The 16,151-nt window shown below is 51.1% G+C and overlaps 1 protein-coding gene across 1 annotated transcript in view; it reads left to right on the forward strand.

Moving 5' to 3' along the window:
• adgrl4 (adhesion G protein-coupled receptor L4) overlaps window positions 1-16,151 on the forward strand; it is an 83,134-nt gene that overhangs the window by 34,559 nt on the left and 32,424 nt on the right. Inside the window, exons 6-9 of the mRNA XM_078408144.1 lie at window positions 1,967-2,150; window positions 9,014-9,130; window positions 10,941-11,146; window positions 12,072-12,245. Of these exons, the coding sequence (XP_078264270.1) occupies window positions 1,967-2,150; window positions 9,014-9,130; window positions 10,941-11,146; window positions 12,072-12,245 (681 nt within the window). The remainder of the gene's footprint in view (window positions 1-1,966; window positions 2,151-9,013; window positions 9,131-10,940; window positions 11,147-12,071; window positions 12,246-16,151) is intronic.

Consider the following 16,151-nt stretch of genomic DNA (forward strand, 5'->3'; position numbering starts at 1 on the left):
GACAGGCATAAGGTTGGATAAAATGTGATCTCCAAATTTGAGGAAGGATATTCTTGCTATTGAGGGCGTGCAGCGTAGGTTCACCAGGTTAATTCCCGGAATGGCGGGACTGTCATATGTTGAAAGACTGGAGTGGCTAGGCTTGTATACACTGGAATTTAGAAGGATGAGAATATAATATATATCTTATCGAAACATATAAGATTATTAAGGGGTTGGATACGTTAGAGGCAGGAAACATGTTCCCAATGTTGGGGGAGTCCAGAACAAGGGGCCACAGTTTAAGAATAAGGGGTAGGCCATTTAGAACTGAGATGAGGAAAATCTTTTTCAGTCAGAGAGTTGTAAATCTGTGGAATTCTCTGCCTCAGAAGGCAGTGGAGGCCAAGTCTCTGAATGCATTCAAGAGAGAGCTAGATAGAGCTCTTAAGGATAGCGGAGTCAGGGGGGTATGGAGAGAAGGCAGGAACGGGGTACTGATTGAGAATGATCAGCCATGATCACATTGAATGGTGGTGCTGGCTCGAAGGGCCGAATGGCCTCCTCCTGCACCTATTGTCTATTTGTCTATATAAAGAGAGAAAAAAGGATTGAAGAGTTGTGAATTGTGAAGCCAGGAATTTAGTTTAGTTTCGTTTATTTTAATAACTAATATGCGGGTAATCATTGGCCGGCATGGAATCGTTGGGCCGAAGGACCTGTTTCCACGCTGTATCTGTAAACTAAAGAAACTATCACCGCTCAGCCTTCTGCAGTACAATGAATTAAATCCCACCTTGTCCAAACTCTCCCTGTACTGTTGTTTATTTCAGTTTAGTTTATTGTCACGTGTCCTGAGGTACAGTGAAAAGCTTTTGTTGCGTGCTAACCAGTCAGCAGAAAGGCGACACACGATTACAATCGAGCCAATTACAGTGTACAGATACATGATAAGGGAATAACGTTTAGTGCAAGGTAAAGCCAGCAAAGTCCGATCAAGGATAGTCCGAGGGTCACCAATGAGGTAGATAGTAGTTCAGCACTGCTCTCTGGTTGTGGTAGGATGGTTCAGCTGCCTGATAACAGCTGGGAAGAAACTGGCACTGAATCTGGAGGTCCTGGGGGGAGAGGAGAGGAGGAATCATGTACTCCAGAGATGTTGCCTGACTCGCTGAGTTACTCCAGGACTTTGACTCTTTTTTCAAGATGCAAGGAACTGCAGATGCTGGAATCTTACATTGAATAGAAAGTGCTGGAGCCAAACAAGAGTGTTTAGGGTTCCATCTTCTTAGTTTAGTTTAGATTAGATTAGATTAATTTACTTTAGTTTAGGTTAGGTTTGTTTAGTTTAGTTTAGAGATCTCGAGAGTTTTTTTGTAAACCAGCATATGCAGATTATCGTGAATCTGGATTTTTTAATATGTTATGTGTAGGACGGAACTGTAGATGCTGGTTTACAACGAAGATAGACACAAATTGCTGGAGTAACTCAGCGGGTCAGGCAGCATCTCGGGAGAGAAGGAGTGGGTGACATTTCGGGTCGAGACCCTTCTTCAGACTGAGAGTCAGGGGAGAGGGAGACAGAGAGATATGGAAGTGTAAGGTGTGAAAATGAGAGATCGAAGGGGATGTGGATCAAGGAAAATGTAGAATAGCTCATTGCTGGCTGAGGGGAAGGTAACAACGACGCACACAATCAGTAAAATTTAAACAGGAGGACAGTGAAACTAGTCGGAGAACTAGGATGGGGGAGGGATGGAGAGAGAGGGAAAGCAAGGGTTACTTGAAGTTAGAGAAGTTAGTGTTCATACCGCTGGGGTGTAAGCTTCCCAGGCGGAATATGAGGTGCTGTTCCTCCAATTTGCGCTGAGCCTCACCCTGACAATGGAGGAGGCCCAGGACAGAAAGGTCAGTGCGGGAATGGGATAACGTGTTACGTTCTGTGTTCAAAGTCCTACTCATTTCTTTCCCCACACGAACACTCTAGGCCATTGTGAAAACAGTGAACAATCTTTTGAAACCGAGCGAGATGGTGGTGTGGAGTGAAATCGTGGAGGACGAGAGGAGGAAAAGTGCCACAAAGTTGCTGCACTTGATGGAAACATCGGCCATCAGCATCTCCCAGCACCTGAGGGGCGCCACAGAGCTGGAGTTCAAAGAGACCGACGTTGGTGAGTTCTGTGCCTTAGTAGTTTAGTTTAGTTTAGAGAAACAGCGCAATAACAGGTCCTTCGGCCCACCGGGTCCGCGCCGACCAGCGATCCCCGCACACTAACACTATCCTACACACACTAGGGACAATTTTACATTTATACCGAGCCAATTAACCTACAAACCTGCACGTCTTTGGAGTGTGGGAGGAAACCGAAGGTCTCGGAGAAAACCCACGCGGGTCACGGGGAGAAGGTACCTGGGTCTCCGGCGCTGCATTCGCTGTAAGGCAGCAACTCTACCGCTGCGCCACCGTGCCGCCCTGAAACTAGTTTTAGTTCGAGTGATACAGCGTGGAAACGGGCCATTTTGTCCCACCGAGACCGCGCCGACCAGCGATCACCCTGCACACTAGTTCTACGTTACCCCAGTTTCGCATCCACTCCCTACACACCGCGGGCGACATTAACCTACGAACCTGCACGTCCTTGGAGCGCGGGAGAAAACCCGCGCGGTCACAGGGTGAACGTGCAAACTCCGCGCAGACAGCGCCCGAGGTCAGGATCGAACCCTGGGTGTTTGGCGCCGTGAGGTAGCTACTCTACTAGCTGTGCCACTGTGTTTGGTGAGCATTCGTGAGCTGAAGGTTGTGTTTCCATGCTGAATCTCTCCATTACTCGCCCACCCTCCATTACATACACATTCAATGAATTATCAAGCTTGAAAGGGTTCAGAAAAGATTTACGACAATGTTGCCAGGACTAGAGGGTGTGAGCCACAGAGAGAGGTTGAGCAGGCTGGGTCTCTATTCCATGGAGCGCAGGAGGATGAGGAGGGATCTTATAGAGGTGTACAAAATCATGAGAGGAATAGATCGGGTAGAGTCTTTTACCCAGAGTAGGGGAAACGAGGACCAGAGGACATAGGTTCAAGGTGAAGGGGAAAAGATTTAATAGGAATCCGAGGGGTAATCTTTCCACACCGAGGGTGGTGGGTGTATGGGAAAAAAACTGCCAGAGGAGGTAGTTGAGGCTAGGACTATCCCATGGTTTAAGAAACAGTTGGACAGGTACATGGATAGGACAGGTTTGGAGGGTTATGGACCAAGCGCAGGCAAGTGGGACTAATGTAGCTGGGACATTGTTGGCCGGTGTGGGCGAGTTGGGACGAAGGGCTTGTTTCCACCCTGTATCACTCTATGACTCTATCCTCCAAAATGTCTGGCACTTTCAGCATGGAATCATAGTGTCATAGAGCTACGCAGCACAGAAACAAAGTGATTTCCCTGCAGCTCCGTGCAGGCAGGTGGGATAGTGAAGATGGGGCATGTTGGCCGGTGTGGGCGAGTTGGGCCGCAGGGCCTGTTTCCACACTGTATCGCTCTATGACTCTGTAACTAGTGTGAACGGGTGATTGATGGTCGGCGTGGACTCGGTGGGCCGAAGGGCCTTTTCCATCCAGTAGCCTTGAATCAATCAGTGCGGCACGGTGGTACAGTGGTAGAGTTGCTGCCTTACAGCGCTTACAGCGCCAGAGACCCGGGTTCGATCCCGACTATTAAGGGGTTGGACACGTTAGAGGCAGGAAACATGTTCCCAATGTTGGGGGAGTCCAGAACCAGGGGCCACAGTTTAAGAATAAGGGGTAGGCCATTTAGAACGGAGATGAGGAAAAACTTTTTCACTCAGAGAGTTGTGAATCTGTGGAATTCTCTGCCTCAGAAGGCAGTGGAGGCCAGTTCTCTGAATGCATTCAAGAGAGAGCTAGATAGAGCTCTTAAGGATAGTGGAGTCAGGGGGTATGGGGAGAAGGCAGGAACGGGGTACTGATTGAGAATGATCAGCCATGATCACATTGAATGGTGGTGCTGGCTGGAAGGGCCGAATGGCCTACTCCTGCACCTATTGTCTATTGTCTGTTGACTAGGGGGGGCCGGCAGTACAGAGATTGTACATTCTCCCCGTGAGCCGGGTGGGTTTTCTCTGAGAACTTCAGTTTTCTCCCACACTCCAAAGACGTGCAGGTTTGGTGTAGTGCGTCTTGGCAGGTTTTGGCTTGGTGTCAAAATGTAAAAATTGTCCCTACTGTAGGATAATGTTAGTGTGCGGGGATCGCTGGTCGGCGCGGACTCGGTGGGCCGAAGGGCCTGTTTCCGCGCTGTATCTCTAAACTGATCCGATCAAATCAATCCATCAGTGGTCACACCTCCCAAAGTTACTACACTCAAAATAATGCTTCAAGTTGGCTGATTTATATTTTATTTTAAGGACATATTATTCATGCTGTCACACCCAGCAGATTTACACCAAGGTGGGGATTTGATACAGCACAGCAATTTTTTTTTGTTTGTTTCAACAATGAGAAGATTCCACTCATTCAGCATCTTTTGGCAGTTTAAGATATTCCCAAATCCATTTGCTGCCAGCAAGGTATTTTTACAAGGGACAAAGTAAGAAAAATGACAGCCAACTCAGGAGAAGCGTGTGGATAATGAGCAGACGCATCTGTTTTTATAGTGATATTGGTATATTGGTTGTTGGGGGGGAGTTAAACATTGCCCTGTACTGCTGTAGGTCTATATGTGGGCGGCACAGTGGTGCAGCTGGTAGTACCACTACCTCACAGTGCCAGAGACCCAGGTTCAGTCCTGACTCAGATGTAGGGGTGCCAACTGTCCCGTATTAGCCGGGACTTACCGTATTTTGGGCTACATTAGTTTGTCCCGTACGGGTCCGCCCATGTCCCGTATTAGGCCCGGATGGCGCTGTGGGCCCGGGCGCTGTAGGCCCCGACACTCTAGGCCCCAAAGCAGTAGGCCCCGACAGTTTAGGTCCCGACACTCTAGGTTTCCGACATTTTAGCTCCGGACAGTGTAGGCCCGGAGGCCCGGGCACCGCCTAACGGAGGTTGCCTAGCAACCCACCCCCCGCCCTCCCCGGCCTGGGCGGCCGCCATTGGTGGAGCGGGAGCACGTGGCCGCCGGCTGGGTGAGGTCATGTGGGGCGCGGGGCGGTGACGTCACCTTGTCCCGTGTTTGGGAGTGAGATAGTTGGCAACCCCTACTCAGAGGCTGCCAGTGTGGAGTTTGCACTTCCTCCCTGTGACACTGCTCTCATTCCAAAGACGTGCGGGTTGGTGGGTTTATTGGCCGCTGTGAATCGACCCTGCTTGCAGGCTACATTTGGAGTACCGTATTCAGTTTTCATCACCCTGCTAGGGAGAATATGTCATTAAGCTTCATCGGGCGCAGTGGTAGAGTTGATGCCTTACAGCAACGGAGAACCGGGTTCGATCCTGACCATGGGTGCTGTCGGTACGGAGTTTGTAAGTTCTCCCCGTGACCTGTGTGGGTTTTCTCCGGGTGCTCTGGTTTCCTCCCACACTCCAAAGACATGCAGGTTTGCAGGTTAATTGGCTTCTATAAATTAACCCAAGTGTTTAGTTTAGTTTAGTTTAGTTTAGAGATCCAGCGCGGAAACAGGCCCTTCGCCCACTGGGTCCGCTCCGACCAGCGATCCCCGCACATTAACACTATCGTGCACCCACTAGGGACAATTTTTACATTTACACCAAGCCAATTAACTTACAAACCTGTGCGTCTTTAAAGTGCGGGAGGAAACTGAAGATCTCAGAGAAACCCCACGCAGGTCACGGGGAGAACGTACAAACTCCGTGCAGACAGCACCCGTAGTCAGGATGGAACCCGGGTCTCCGGCGCTGCATTCGCGGTAAGGCAGCAGCTCTACCGCTGCGCCACCGTGACCGCCCGCGTGTTGGATAGAACTAGTGTACGGGGTGATCGTTGGAGGGTGAGCCTGCTTGTCTCCACGCTGGAAACTAAACCAAACGAAAGCTGAACTGAATCCTTCCATCTGTCTGTCCCTCTGCTTTTCCAAACCTGGATCCTGGACAAAACTCTGCATTTGTGTGGCTGCCGCCAATGTGTTTGACTGACAATGTTTCTGCATCACTGGGACATTTTAGTTTCTAAATGATTAAAATAAGAATATTTCCAAGGGGATAAAAACGGACAAATGGAAATGTGGGCGGAGGCGTGAATGCTTTGAAAAGGCAAATAGTTTGAATCAATTCGGGAGAGAAATGGAACATATAAATTCCAAGCACTGTAAAGCACTGGTTTGCAGAGGGAATAACTTGAAATCAGATGCTAAAGCAAATAGCGGAGGATACAAAATGTGTAGGAAGGAACTGCAGATATTGGCTCATACCAAAGATAGACTCAAAGTTAGGCAGCTCTTTTAAACAGGGTGGTAAAACTGAACAGCGATCTCCACCAGGAAATGAGAACCATCACCACTGAGTCGTAGACAATAGACAATAGGTGCAGCAGTAGGCCATTCGGCCCTTCGAGCCAGCACCGCCATTTTTCACTGTGATCATGGCTCATACAGCACTGTGATCAGAGTCATGCAGCGCAGAAACAGGCCCTTCGGCCCAACACATCCATGCCGACCAAGATTCCAGATCGATGCTAGTCCCACCTACCCGCCTTTGCCATATCCCTTTAAACTTCACTTTACAGATACAGCGCGGAAACAAGCCTTTCGGCCCACCGAGATCGCTCGGACCAGCGATCACCCCGTACGCTAACACTATCCTACACACTAGGGACAATTTGCAATTTTACCGAAGCCAACTAACCGACAAACCTTTTCGGCTTTGGAGTGTGTGAGGAAACCACTGCCGCACGGTGGCGCAGCAGTAGAGTGCCTGCCATACAGCGCTTACAGCGCCAGAGACCCAGGTTCAATCCCGACTAAGGGTGCTGTCTGTACGGAGTTTGTACGTTCTCCCCATGACCGCATGGTTTTTCTCCAAGATCTTCAGTTTCCTCCCACACTTACAGGTTTGTAGGTTAATTGGCTTGGTGTAATTGTAAAATTATCCCTAGTGTGTGTAGGATGGAGTCAATGCGCGGGGGTCACTGGTCGGTGCGGACTCAGTGGGCCGAAAGGGTCTGTTTCCAGGCTGTATCTCTAAACTAAACTAAAAAAAAACACCTGGAGAAAACCCACTTGTTCACAGGAAGAACAGAAAGATTTGTAGGTTAATCTGCTTCTGTAAATTGTCTCTAGATTGTAGGATTTGTTAGCGTACGGGGTGATCGCAGGTCTCCTCTGTCTGCACATGACCCATATCCCTCCAGTCCCTGCATATCCCGTCAAAACCTCCTGAATCACCACTATTGTATCTGCCCCCAACAAACACTCCTGGTAGCTCGTTCCAGTAGGGTTGCCAACTATCTCACTCCCAAATAAGGGACAAAGGATGACGCCACCGCCCCGCGCCCCACATGACCTCACCCAGCCAGCGCCCACGTGCTCCCGTCCTACCAATGGCAGCCGCCCTGGCCGGGAGGCAGGTTGCTATGCAACCTCCGTCTGGCGGCGCCCGGGCCTACGCTGTCCGGGACGACATTGGCCCCCGGGCTACATTGTCCGGGCTACAGTGTCCGGGCCTACAGTGTCCAGGCCTACAGTGTCCAGGCCTACAGCATCCGGGCCTACAGTGTCCGGGCCTACAGTGTCCGGGCCTACAGAGTCCGGGCCTACAGAGTCCAGACCTACATTGCCCAGTCCTACAGTGTCCGGGCCTACAGCGCCATCCGGGCCTGATACAGTTCAAGGGTGGTCCCGTATGGGACAAACCAATTTAGTCCAAAATACGGGATGTCCCGTCTAATACGGGACAGTTGGCAACCCTACATTCCAGGCACCCACTACCCTCTGCGTAAAAAATCCTGCCCTTCTCATCTTTAAATTTGCCCCTCTCAACTTTGAGTGAGACAGGTTTAGTTTAATTCAGAGATATGACGCAGAAACAGGCCCTTCGGCTCACCGTGTCCGCGCCTACCAGCGATCCTCATATCCTATCCTGCACACCAGGGACGATTTAAAACCTGCACGTCTTTGGAGAGTGGATGGAAACCGGAGCAGCTGGAAAAAACCCGCACAGGTCACGGGGAGAAGGTACAAACTCCGTGCAGACAGCACCCATGGTCAGAATCGAACCGGGGTCTCTGGCGCTGTGAGGCAGCAGCTCTTCCACTGCGCCACCGTGCCGACCTTAGTTGACTAGTATTCCACCGACCACCTTGATTCTGTGCCGAACCGTTAAGGCATCACCTGTTCGGCATGATGGCGCAGCGGTAGAGTTGCTGCCTTACAGCGAATACAGCGCCGGAGACCCGGGTTCGATCCCGACTACGGGCGCCTTCTGTACGGAGTTTGTACGTTCTCCCCGTGACTCGCGTGGGTTTTCTCCGAGATCTTCGGTTTCCTCCCACACTCCAAAGACGTGCAGGTTTGTAGGTTAATTGGCTGGGTAAATGTAAAAATCGTCCCTAGTGGGTGTAGGATAGTGTTAGTGTGCGGGGATCGCTGGTCGGCGCGGACTCGGTGGGCCGAAAGGGCCTGTTTATGGTAGGTTATGGTATATGGTATATGGTATAAGGTATATGGTATGTTTATGGTAGGTTATGATATATGGTATATGGTATAAGGTATATGGTAGGTTAATTGGCTTGGTATATGTCCCTAGTGGGTGTAGGATAGTGTTAGTGTGCGGGGATCGCTGGTCGGCGCGGACCCGGTGGGCCGAAAGGGCCTGTTTCCGCGCTGTATCTCTAAACTAAACTAAACTAAAACTAAATGCAAAACATGCAGAACTATCAATCTTATTTCTTTAAATTCAGCATTGTTTCTCTTTCGCGGTCTGTGAATATTTACTGGCCCTGTTATATTTGTGCTGATGGGTGTAGGATGTGTGTGTGTGTGTGTGTGTGTTTATATTTAGAAGTGTCTGCACAGGCAGAGCTCACTGATTCATGACTTATTAATAACATGTTTTCCTGATTTCTCAGCCCTCAAACTGTACACTTTTGATCTAAGTCAAGATGAGCAACTTCAAACTCAAGTGAATTTGGAGCACAGTCAGATAAGCATTTCTCAACGGAAGGAAGATAGAACCATCTCTAATGGTAAGTGGGTTTAGGTTCAGCTTTATCTACACCATCTGTATCCAGACGAATAATGAAAGGCCCGGATTGTTCATGAGTTCATATACGTTTACAAGTCATAGGAGCAGAATCAGGCCCTTCGGCCCATCGAGTCTACTCCGCCATTCAATCATGGCTGATCCATCTCTCCCTCCCAACCACATTCTCCTCCCCATAACCCGTACTAATCAAGAATCCGTCAATCTCCGCCTTAAAAATGCCCAATGGCTTGGCCTCCATAGCCTTCTGTGGCAATGAATTCCACAGATTCACCACCCTCTGACTAAAGAGTGGATGTGGGGAGGATGTTTCCACTAGTGGGAGAGTCTAGGACCAGAGGGCACAGCCTCAGAATTAAAGGACGTTCTTTTCGGAAGGAGATGAGGAGGAATTTCTTTAGTCAGAGGGCGGTGAATCTGTGGAATTCTTTTCCACAGAAGGCTGTGGACGCCAAGTCAGTGGATATTTTTAAGGCAGAGATAGATAGATTCTTGATTAGTACGGGTGTCAGAGGTTATGGGGAGAAGGGGTTAGGAGGGAGAGATAGATCAGCCATGTTTGAATGGTGGAGTAGACTTAATGGGCCGAATGGCCTACTTCAGCTCAAATCGCTTATGACCTTATGACCTTACGTACTGAGGACAAATAATGAAAGGCCTGGATAGTTCATACGTTCATAACTTCACAAGTTATAGGAGTAGAATTAGGCCTTTCGGCCCATCAAGTCTAATCCGCCATTCAATCATGGCTGATCCATCTCTCCCTCCTAACCCCATTCTCCTGCCATCTCCCCATAACCCCTGGTTAGAGGGTGGTGAATCTGTGGAATTCATTGCTACGGAAGGCTGTGGAGGTCAAGTCAATTGGTTATTTTTAAAGAAGAGATTGTCAAGTTCTTGATTAGTAAGGGTGTTAAAGGTTACGAGGGGAATGGGGATGTGAGGGAGAGATAGATCAGCCAGGATTTAAAGGCAGAGTAGACTTGATGGGCCGAATGGCCAATTCTGCTCCTATGGCTTTATTAACTTCTATTGGAAAGTTTTGCTTTGCTTTGCATGCCATCCAAACACATCAGATAATACTACACATAAATACAATCAAGTCAAACTCAGGTACAATAGGTGGAGCGAAGTGGCAAAGCAGGAATGATGGTATGTTTGACAATAGACAATAGACAATAGGTGCAGGAGGAGGCCATTCGGCCCTTCGAGCCAGCACCGCCATTCAATGTGATCATGGCTGATCATTCTCAATCAGTACCCCGTTCCTGCCTTCTCCCCATACCCCCTGACTCCGCTATCCTTAAGAGCTCTATCTAGCTCTCTCTTGAATGCATTCAGAGAATTGGCCTCCACTGCCTTCTGAGGCAGAGAATTCCACAGATTCACAACTCTCTGACTGAATTTTTTTTTCCTCATCTCAGTTCTAAATGGCCTACCCCTTATTCTTAAACTTTGCCCCCTTGTTTGCTTTCATAGGTCAGAGCATCGAGTCTAAGAGCCAGTGCAGCGTCACAGGCCGTTGGTTAGGCTGCATTTGGAAACATAATAAACATAGAAAATAGGTGCAGGAGGAGGCCATTCGGCCCTTCGAGACAGCACCGCCATTCATTGTGATCGTGGCTGATCATCCACAATCAGTATCCCGTGCCTGCCTTCTCCCCATACCCCTTGATTCCGCTAGCCCCTAGAGCTCTATCCAACTCTCTTTTTAAATCCATCCAGAAATGAGTGTGAATTTGTGTCTTGTTTGTCGCCATTCCCCACTGAAAAATGTTTCTGTGTGTCACTAGGGACTGTCGCCATCATTTTCCTTCAGTACAATACTATTGGCTCTCTGCTGGACCCCTCCAACAGCTCGCGGGAGAGTGAGGTGAACGGGACAGCCACTCAGAAGGAATACACTGTGAACTCGCCCATCATTGCCGCGGCGATCAGAGCAAACCCTCCAACGCTCTACCGCATGGAGCACATTACATTCACACTGAGGCATTTACAGGTAACGGAGACGAAACGACCTTACTGCATCCTGCCAGTTCAACGTAGAACACTGTGCAGCATAGGAACAGGTGCTTTAGTTTAGTTTAGTTTACTTTACTTTAGCTTAGTTTCGTTTAGTTAAGTATAGAGATTACTGCAAGGAAACAGGCCCTTCGGCCCAACGAGTCCCGCGCCGACCAGCGATCCCCGCACACTAACACTATCCCACACTAAGGACAATTTACATTTATACCAAGCCAGTCAACCTACAAACCCGCACGTCTTTAGAGTATGGGAGGAGACGGAAGATCTCGGAGAAAACCCACGCGGTCATGGGGATAACATACAAACTGCGCACAGACAGCGCCCGTGGTCAGGGCCGTTTTTACAGCATTATGGGCCCCCGGGCAAAGCAGTGTACTGGGGCCCCTACCGTTACTCTCCCCCACCCCCCTTTCCCTACTAGCACCCCCCTTGTCGTGCCGGCGAAAAGCACTTACCGAAAAGCACTTAGCGATGGACTTAGGGTGCTACATTGTTGCGAAAAGCACTTACAGATCGCTGTGAGAAGCACTTAGGGACCGAAAATGTTGCGAAAAAAGCACTTATTGAACCTACATTTTTAAAGTAGTATTTATTTATTGCAAGTCACTTAACATACACAGATCAGCATGGGGCCCCTATGCTCGTGGGCCCCCTGGCAAGTGCCCATCAGGCCCATGCGTTAAGACGGCCCTGCCCGTGGTCGGGATGGAACCCGGGTCTCCGGCGCTGCATTCGCTGTAAGGCAGCGACTCTACCGCTGCACCACCGCGCCGGTTGAGAGGGAGAGATAGATCGGCCATGATTGAACGGCGGCGTAGGCTTGCTGGGCTGTGACCCCGGCACTTTTGTGTCCTTTTCTGAACGACTTTCTGTCTCTTTTCATTCCCTCTCCACCCCAGCCTCTGAGGACGGAGGAATCTGTCTGTGTGTTTTGGAATTACTCAGCCCTCAGCATGGAGGGTGAGTGGGACACGGGGGGATGCGAGGGGCTCCACTCCAACGCCACGCACACCACCTGCCGCTGTAACCATCTGACCAACTTCGCAATCCTGATGTCCTCGTCCCCGATTAAAGTAAGTATCGGCGACGGAGTAAACTCATAAACCTATTGTCTATTGGGGACGGGCTGCTGATAGTGGATGATCAGCCATGATCACGGGGAATGGCGATGCTGGCTCGAAGGGCCGAACGGCCTCCTCCTGCACCTATTGTCTATTGTCATCACACGGGCGGTTAAAACACACACACTATCCAGTGAGCCTGGATAGAGTGGGTGTGCAGAGGACAGCACTGGGCCTCTACTCTCTGCAGTACAGAATACAGTACAATGCGACACGATACGACACGACACGACACGACACGACACGACACGACACGACACGCCACGACACGACACGACACGACACGACACGACACGACACGACACGACACGACACGACACGACACGACACGACACGACACGACACGACACGCCACGCCACGCCACGACACGACACGACACGACACGACACGACACGACACGACACGACACGCCACGCCACGACACGACACGACACGACACGACACGACACGACACGACACGACACGACACGACACGACACGACACGACACGACACGCCACGACACGACACGACACGACACGACACGACACGCCACGACACGACACGACACGACACGACACGACACGACACGACACGACACGACACGACACGACACGACACGCCACGACACGATACAATACGACATGATACGACATGATACGACATGATATGATACGATACGATATGATACGATATGATACGATACGATATGATATATATCTGAGTATTGTACTCTGCTTCGACTGAGGTTGCTATTGTGACTGGGGAGGACTTTCTGGGCATAAGATTTCTTTTTATTAAGATACGATATTATACGATACGATATTATACGATACGATACGATACGATACGATACGATACGATACGATACGATACGATACGATACGATACGATACGATACGATACGATACGATACGATACGATACGATACGATAGAACTTTACTTGTCCCAGGATGGATATTGGTCTGCCAACAGTCATAAAACACAACATGAAACATGAAATTAAAGTGATGAGTGGAAAGGATTGGGGATATGCAATGACTGGGGAGAGGGTGGACACAAAATGCAGGCGTAACTCAGTGGGTCGGGCAGCATCTCGGGGGAGAAGGAATGGGTGACGTTGCGGGTCGAGACCCTTCTTCAGACTGATTGGGGTAGGGGAGGGGGAAGGGGAGTCAGTCTCATTCTCAGTCTACCCCATGACAGAAGGGGGAGGAGTTGTACAGTTTGTTAGCCACAGGATCTCATAGAAACATAGACAATAGGTGCAGAAGGAGGCCATTTGGCCCTTCGAGCCAGCACCGCCATTGATTGTGATCATGGCTGATCATCCACAGTCAGTAACCCGTGCCTGCCTTCTCCCCATATCCTTTGATTCCACTAGCCCCAGAGCTCTATCCAACTCTCTCTTAAATTCATCCAGTGATTTGGCCTCCACTGCCCTCTGTGGCAGAGAATTCCACAAATTCACAACTCTCTGGGTGAAAAAGATTTTTTCTCATCTCAGTTTTAAATGGCCTCCCCTTTATTCTTAGACTGTGTGGCCCCTGGTTCTGGACTCCCCCAACATTGGGAACATTTTTCCTGCATCTAAGTCTATTTCGGCATTCAGTCATAGCTGATCCATCTTTTCCTCTCAACCTAAATCTCCTGCCTTCCGGTCCCCTGACGCCCGTACTAATCAGGACATTATCTATCTCCGCCTTAGAATGGCCCAAATATGCTTCTAAGAAATATGAACTTGAAACACCCCTCACTCTTATCCACCTATCACTTGTGTAGGAAGGAACTGCAGATGCTGGATTAAACCGAACGTAAACGCAAAAATCTGGAGTAACTCAGCGGGTCAGGCAGCATCTCTGGAGAGAAGGAATGGGTGACGTTTCAGGTCAAGACCCTTCCATAACGCCACCTATTCCTTCTCTCCAGAGATGCTGCCTGACCCGCTGAGTTAATCCAGCATTTTGTGTCCACCTATCAATTGCCCGGCTTTGTCCTGCCTCTCTTTTCTAACTTTCTCCCCCCCCCCCTTCTCCATGAAGGGGTCCCGACCCTAAAAATGGTCTGTCCAGTCCCTCCACATTTTCTGCCTGGCCCATTGAGTTCCTCCAGCACTTTGTGTTTTGCCCAAGATTCGACCATCTGCAGTTCCTTGTGCTTCTTACACCCTTTACCCTGCCTCGGTCAAGTATCAATTTTTGATTTTTGGTGCTTGTGTTCAAACCCCTTTGTGGCATTGCACCCCCTCCTCCTCCTCCACCCCCCCCCCCGCCCCCTCCAACCCCCCTCCTCCACCCCCCGCCCCTCCTCCACCCCTGCCTCCCCTCCTCCACCTCCCGCCCCCATCCCCCCCTCCTCCATCCCCCCTCCATCCTCCCTCCTCCATCCCCCCTCCATCCCCCCTCCATCCCCCCTCCATCCTCCTTCCATCCTCCCTCCTCCATCCCCCCTCCACCCCCATCCTCCACCCCCTCCTCCATCTCCCCTCCATCCACCCCCATCCATCCCCCCATCCCCATCCCCCCTCCATCCCCCTCCATCCTCCTTCCATCCTCCCTCCTCCATCCCCCCTCCAACCCCTCCTCCACCCCCCTCCTCCATCCCCCCTCCATCCCCCCTCCATCCCCCCTCCATCCCCCCTCCATCCCCCTCCATCCTCCTTCCATCCTCCCTCCTCCATCCCCCCTCCACCCCCCTCCTCCACCCCCTCCTCCATCCCCCCTCCATCCACCCCCTCCATCCCCCTCCATCCCCCCTCCATCCCCCTCCATCCTCCTTCCATCCTCCCTCCTCCACCCCCCTCCTCCACCCCCTCCTCCATCCCCCCTCCATCCCCCCTCCTCCACCCCCTCCTCCACCCTCCACCCCCCCCTCCACCCCCCCTCCATCCTCCCTCCTCCATCCCCCTCTCCACCCCCTCCCCTCCACCCCCTCCTCCTCCATCCCCCCACCTCCCACCCTCCTCCTTCCCTCCTCCTCCACCCCCTCAATCCCCCCCACCTCCACCTCCAGCACCCCCCACCTCCACCTCCACCACCCCCCCCACCTCCACCTCTACCCCTTCCCCCCCTCCATCCTCCCTGCTCCTCCACCCCCTCCATCCCCCCTCCACCTCCCCTTCTCCACCCCCCTCCTCCACCCCCCCTCCTCCACCCCCCCTTCTCCACCCCCCTCCTCCACCCCCTCTTCCACCCCCCCTCCTCCACCTCCCTCCTCCATCCCCCCCTCCACCCCCCCCCCACCTCCCTCCTCCATCCCCCCCTCCATCCCCCCCCCACCTCCACCTCCACCCCTCTCCCCCTCTCCATCATCCCTGCTCCTCCATCACCTCCCCCTTCCCCAGGCCCATTTCATCCGTAATTCATCCAGCTTTACGACCGTCTGACGCATCGAAGCACCACCATCTCTGTTGCTTTTCTCCAGAAGTCTACTTCATTTCACAACCTGCACAAGTACACAATCCCAGACGTCCCGTCATCATCTACAGCACCAAGCATATCATTACACCCACCTACAATGCCAACATTTGACAGGTCGTAACACTGGGACCACCCCTTCCATCCCACTGAAACACCCTGTCTCAGCCACTTTGTGTTCCCTTCCTGATTCTTCTGAAAGGCACTACTTAAATTCTCGCCCACCGCCAATCTTTTGGTCACTTCATGTTATTTGGCTCAGATGTCAGTTGACACTTCCATTCCTTGGGAGGATCTGCAGTGTCGGAGACCTTATGGGGAAGGGTCCCGATCACACACGTTCTCCGCCCATTCCCCTCCACAGATGCTGCCTGACCCATTAGTTAAGTCCCTCCAACAATGCTTTTTCCCCAAAGCATTTGGTACATGGTACAGAAAGCTACAGAGATACACCATCCTCTG

Source organism: Rhinoraja longicauda, chromosome 11, assembly GCF_053455715.1.
Source record: "Rhinoraja longicauda isolate Sanriku21f chromosome 11, sRhiLon1.1, whole genome shotgun sequence".
In the NCBI taxonomy this organism is placed as follows: Eukaryota; Metazoa; Chordata; class Chondrichthyes; order Rajiformes; family Arhynchobatidae; genus Rhinoraja; species Rhinoraja longicauda.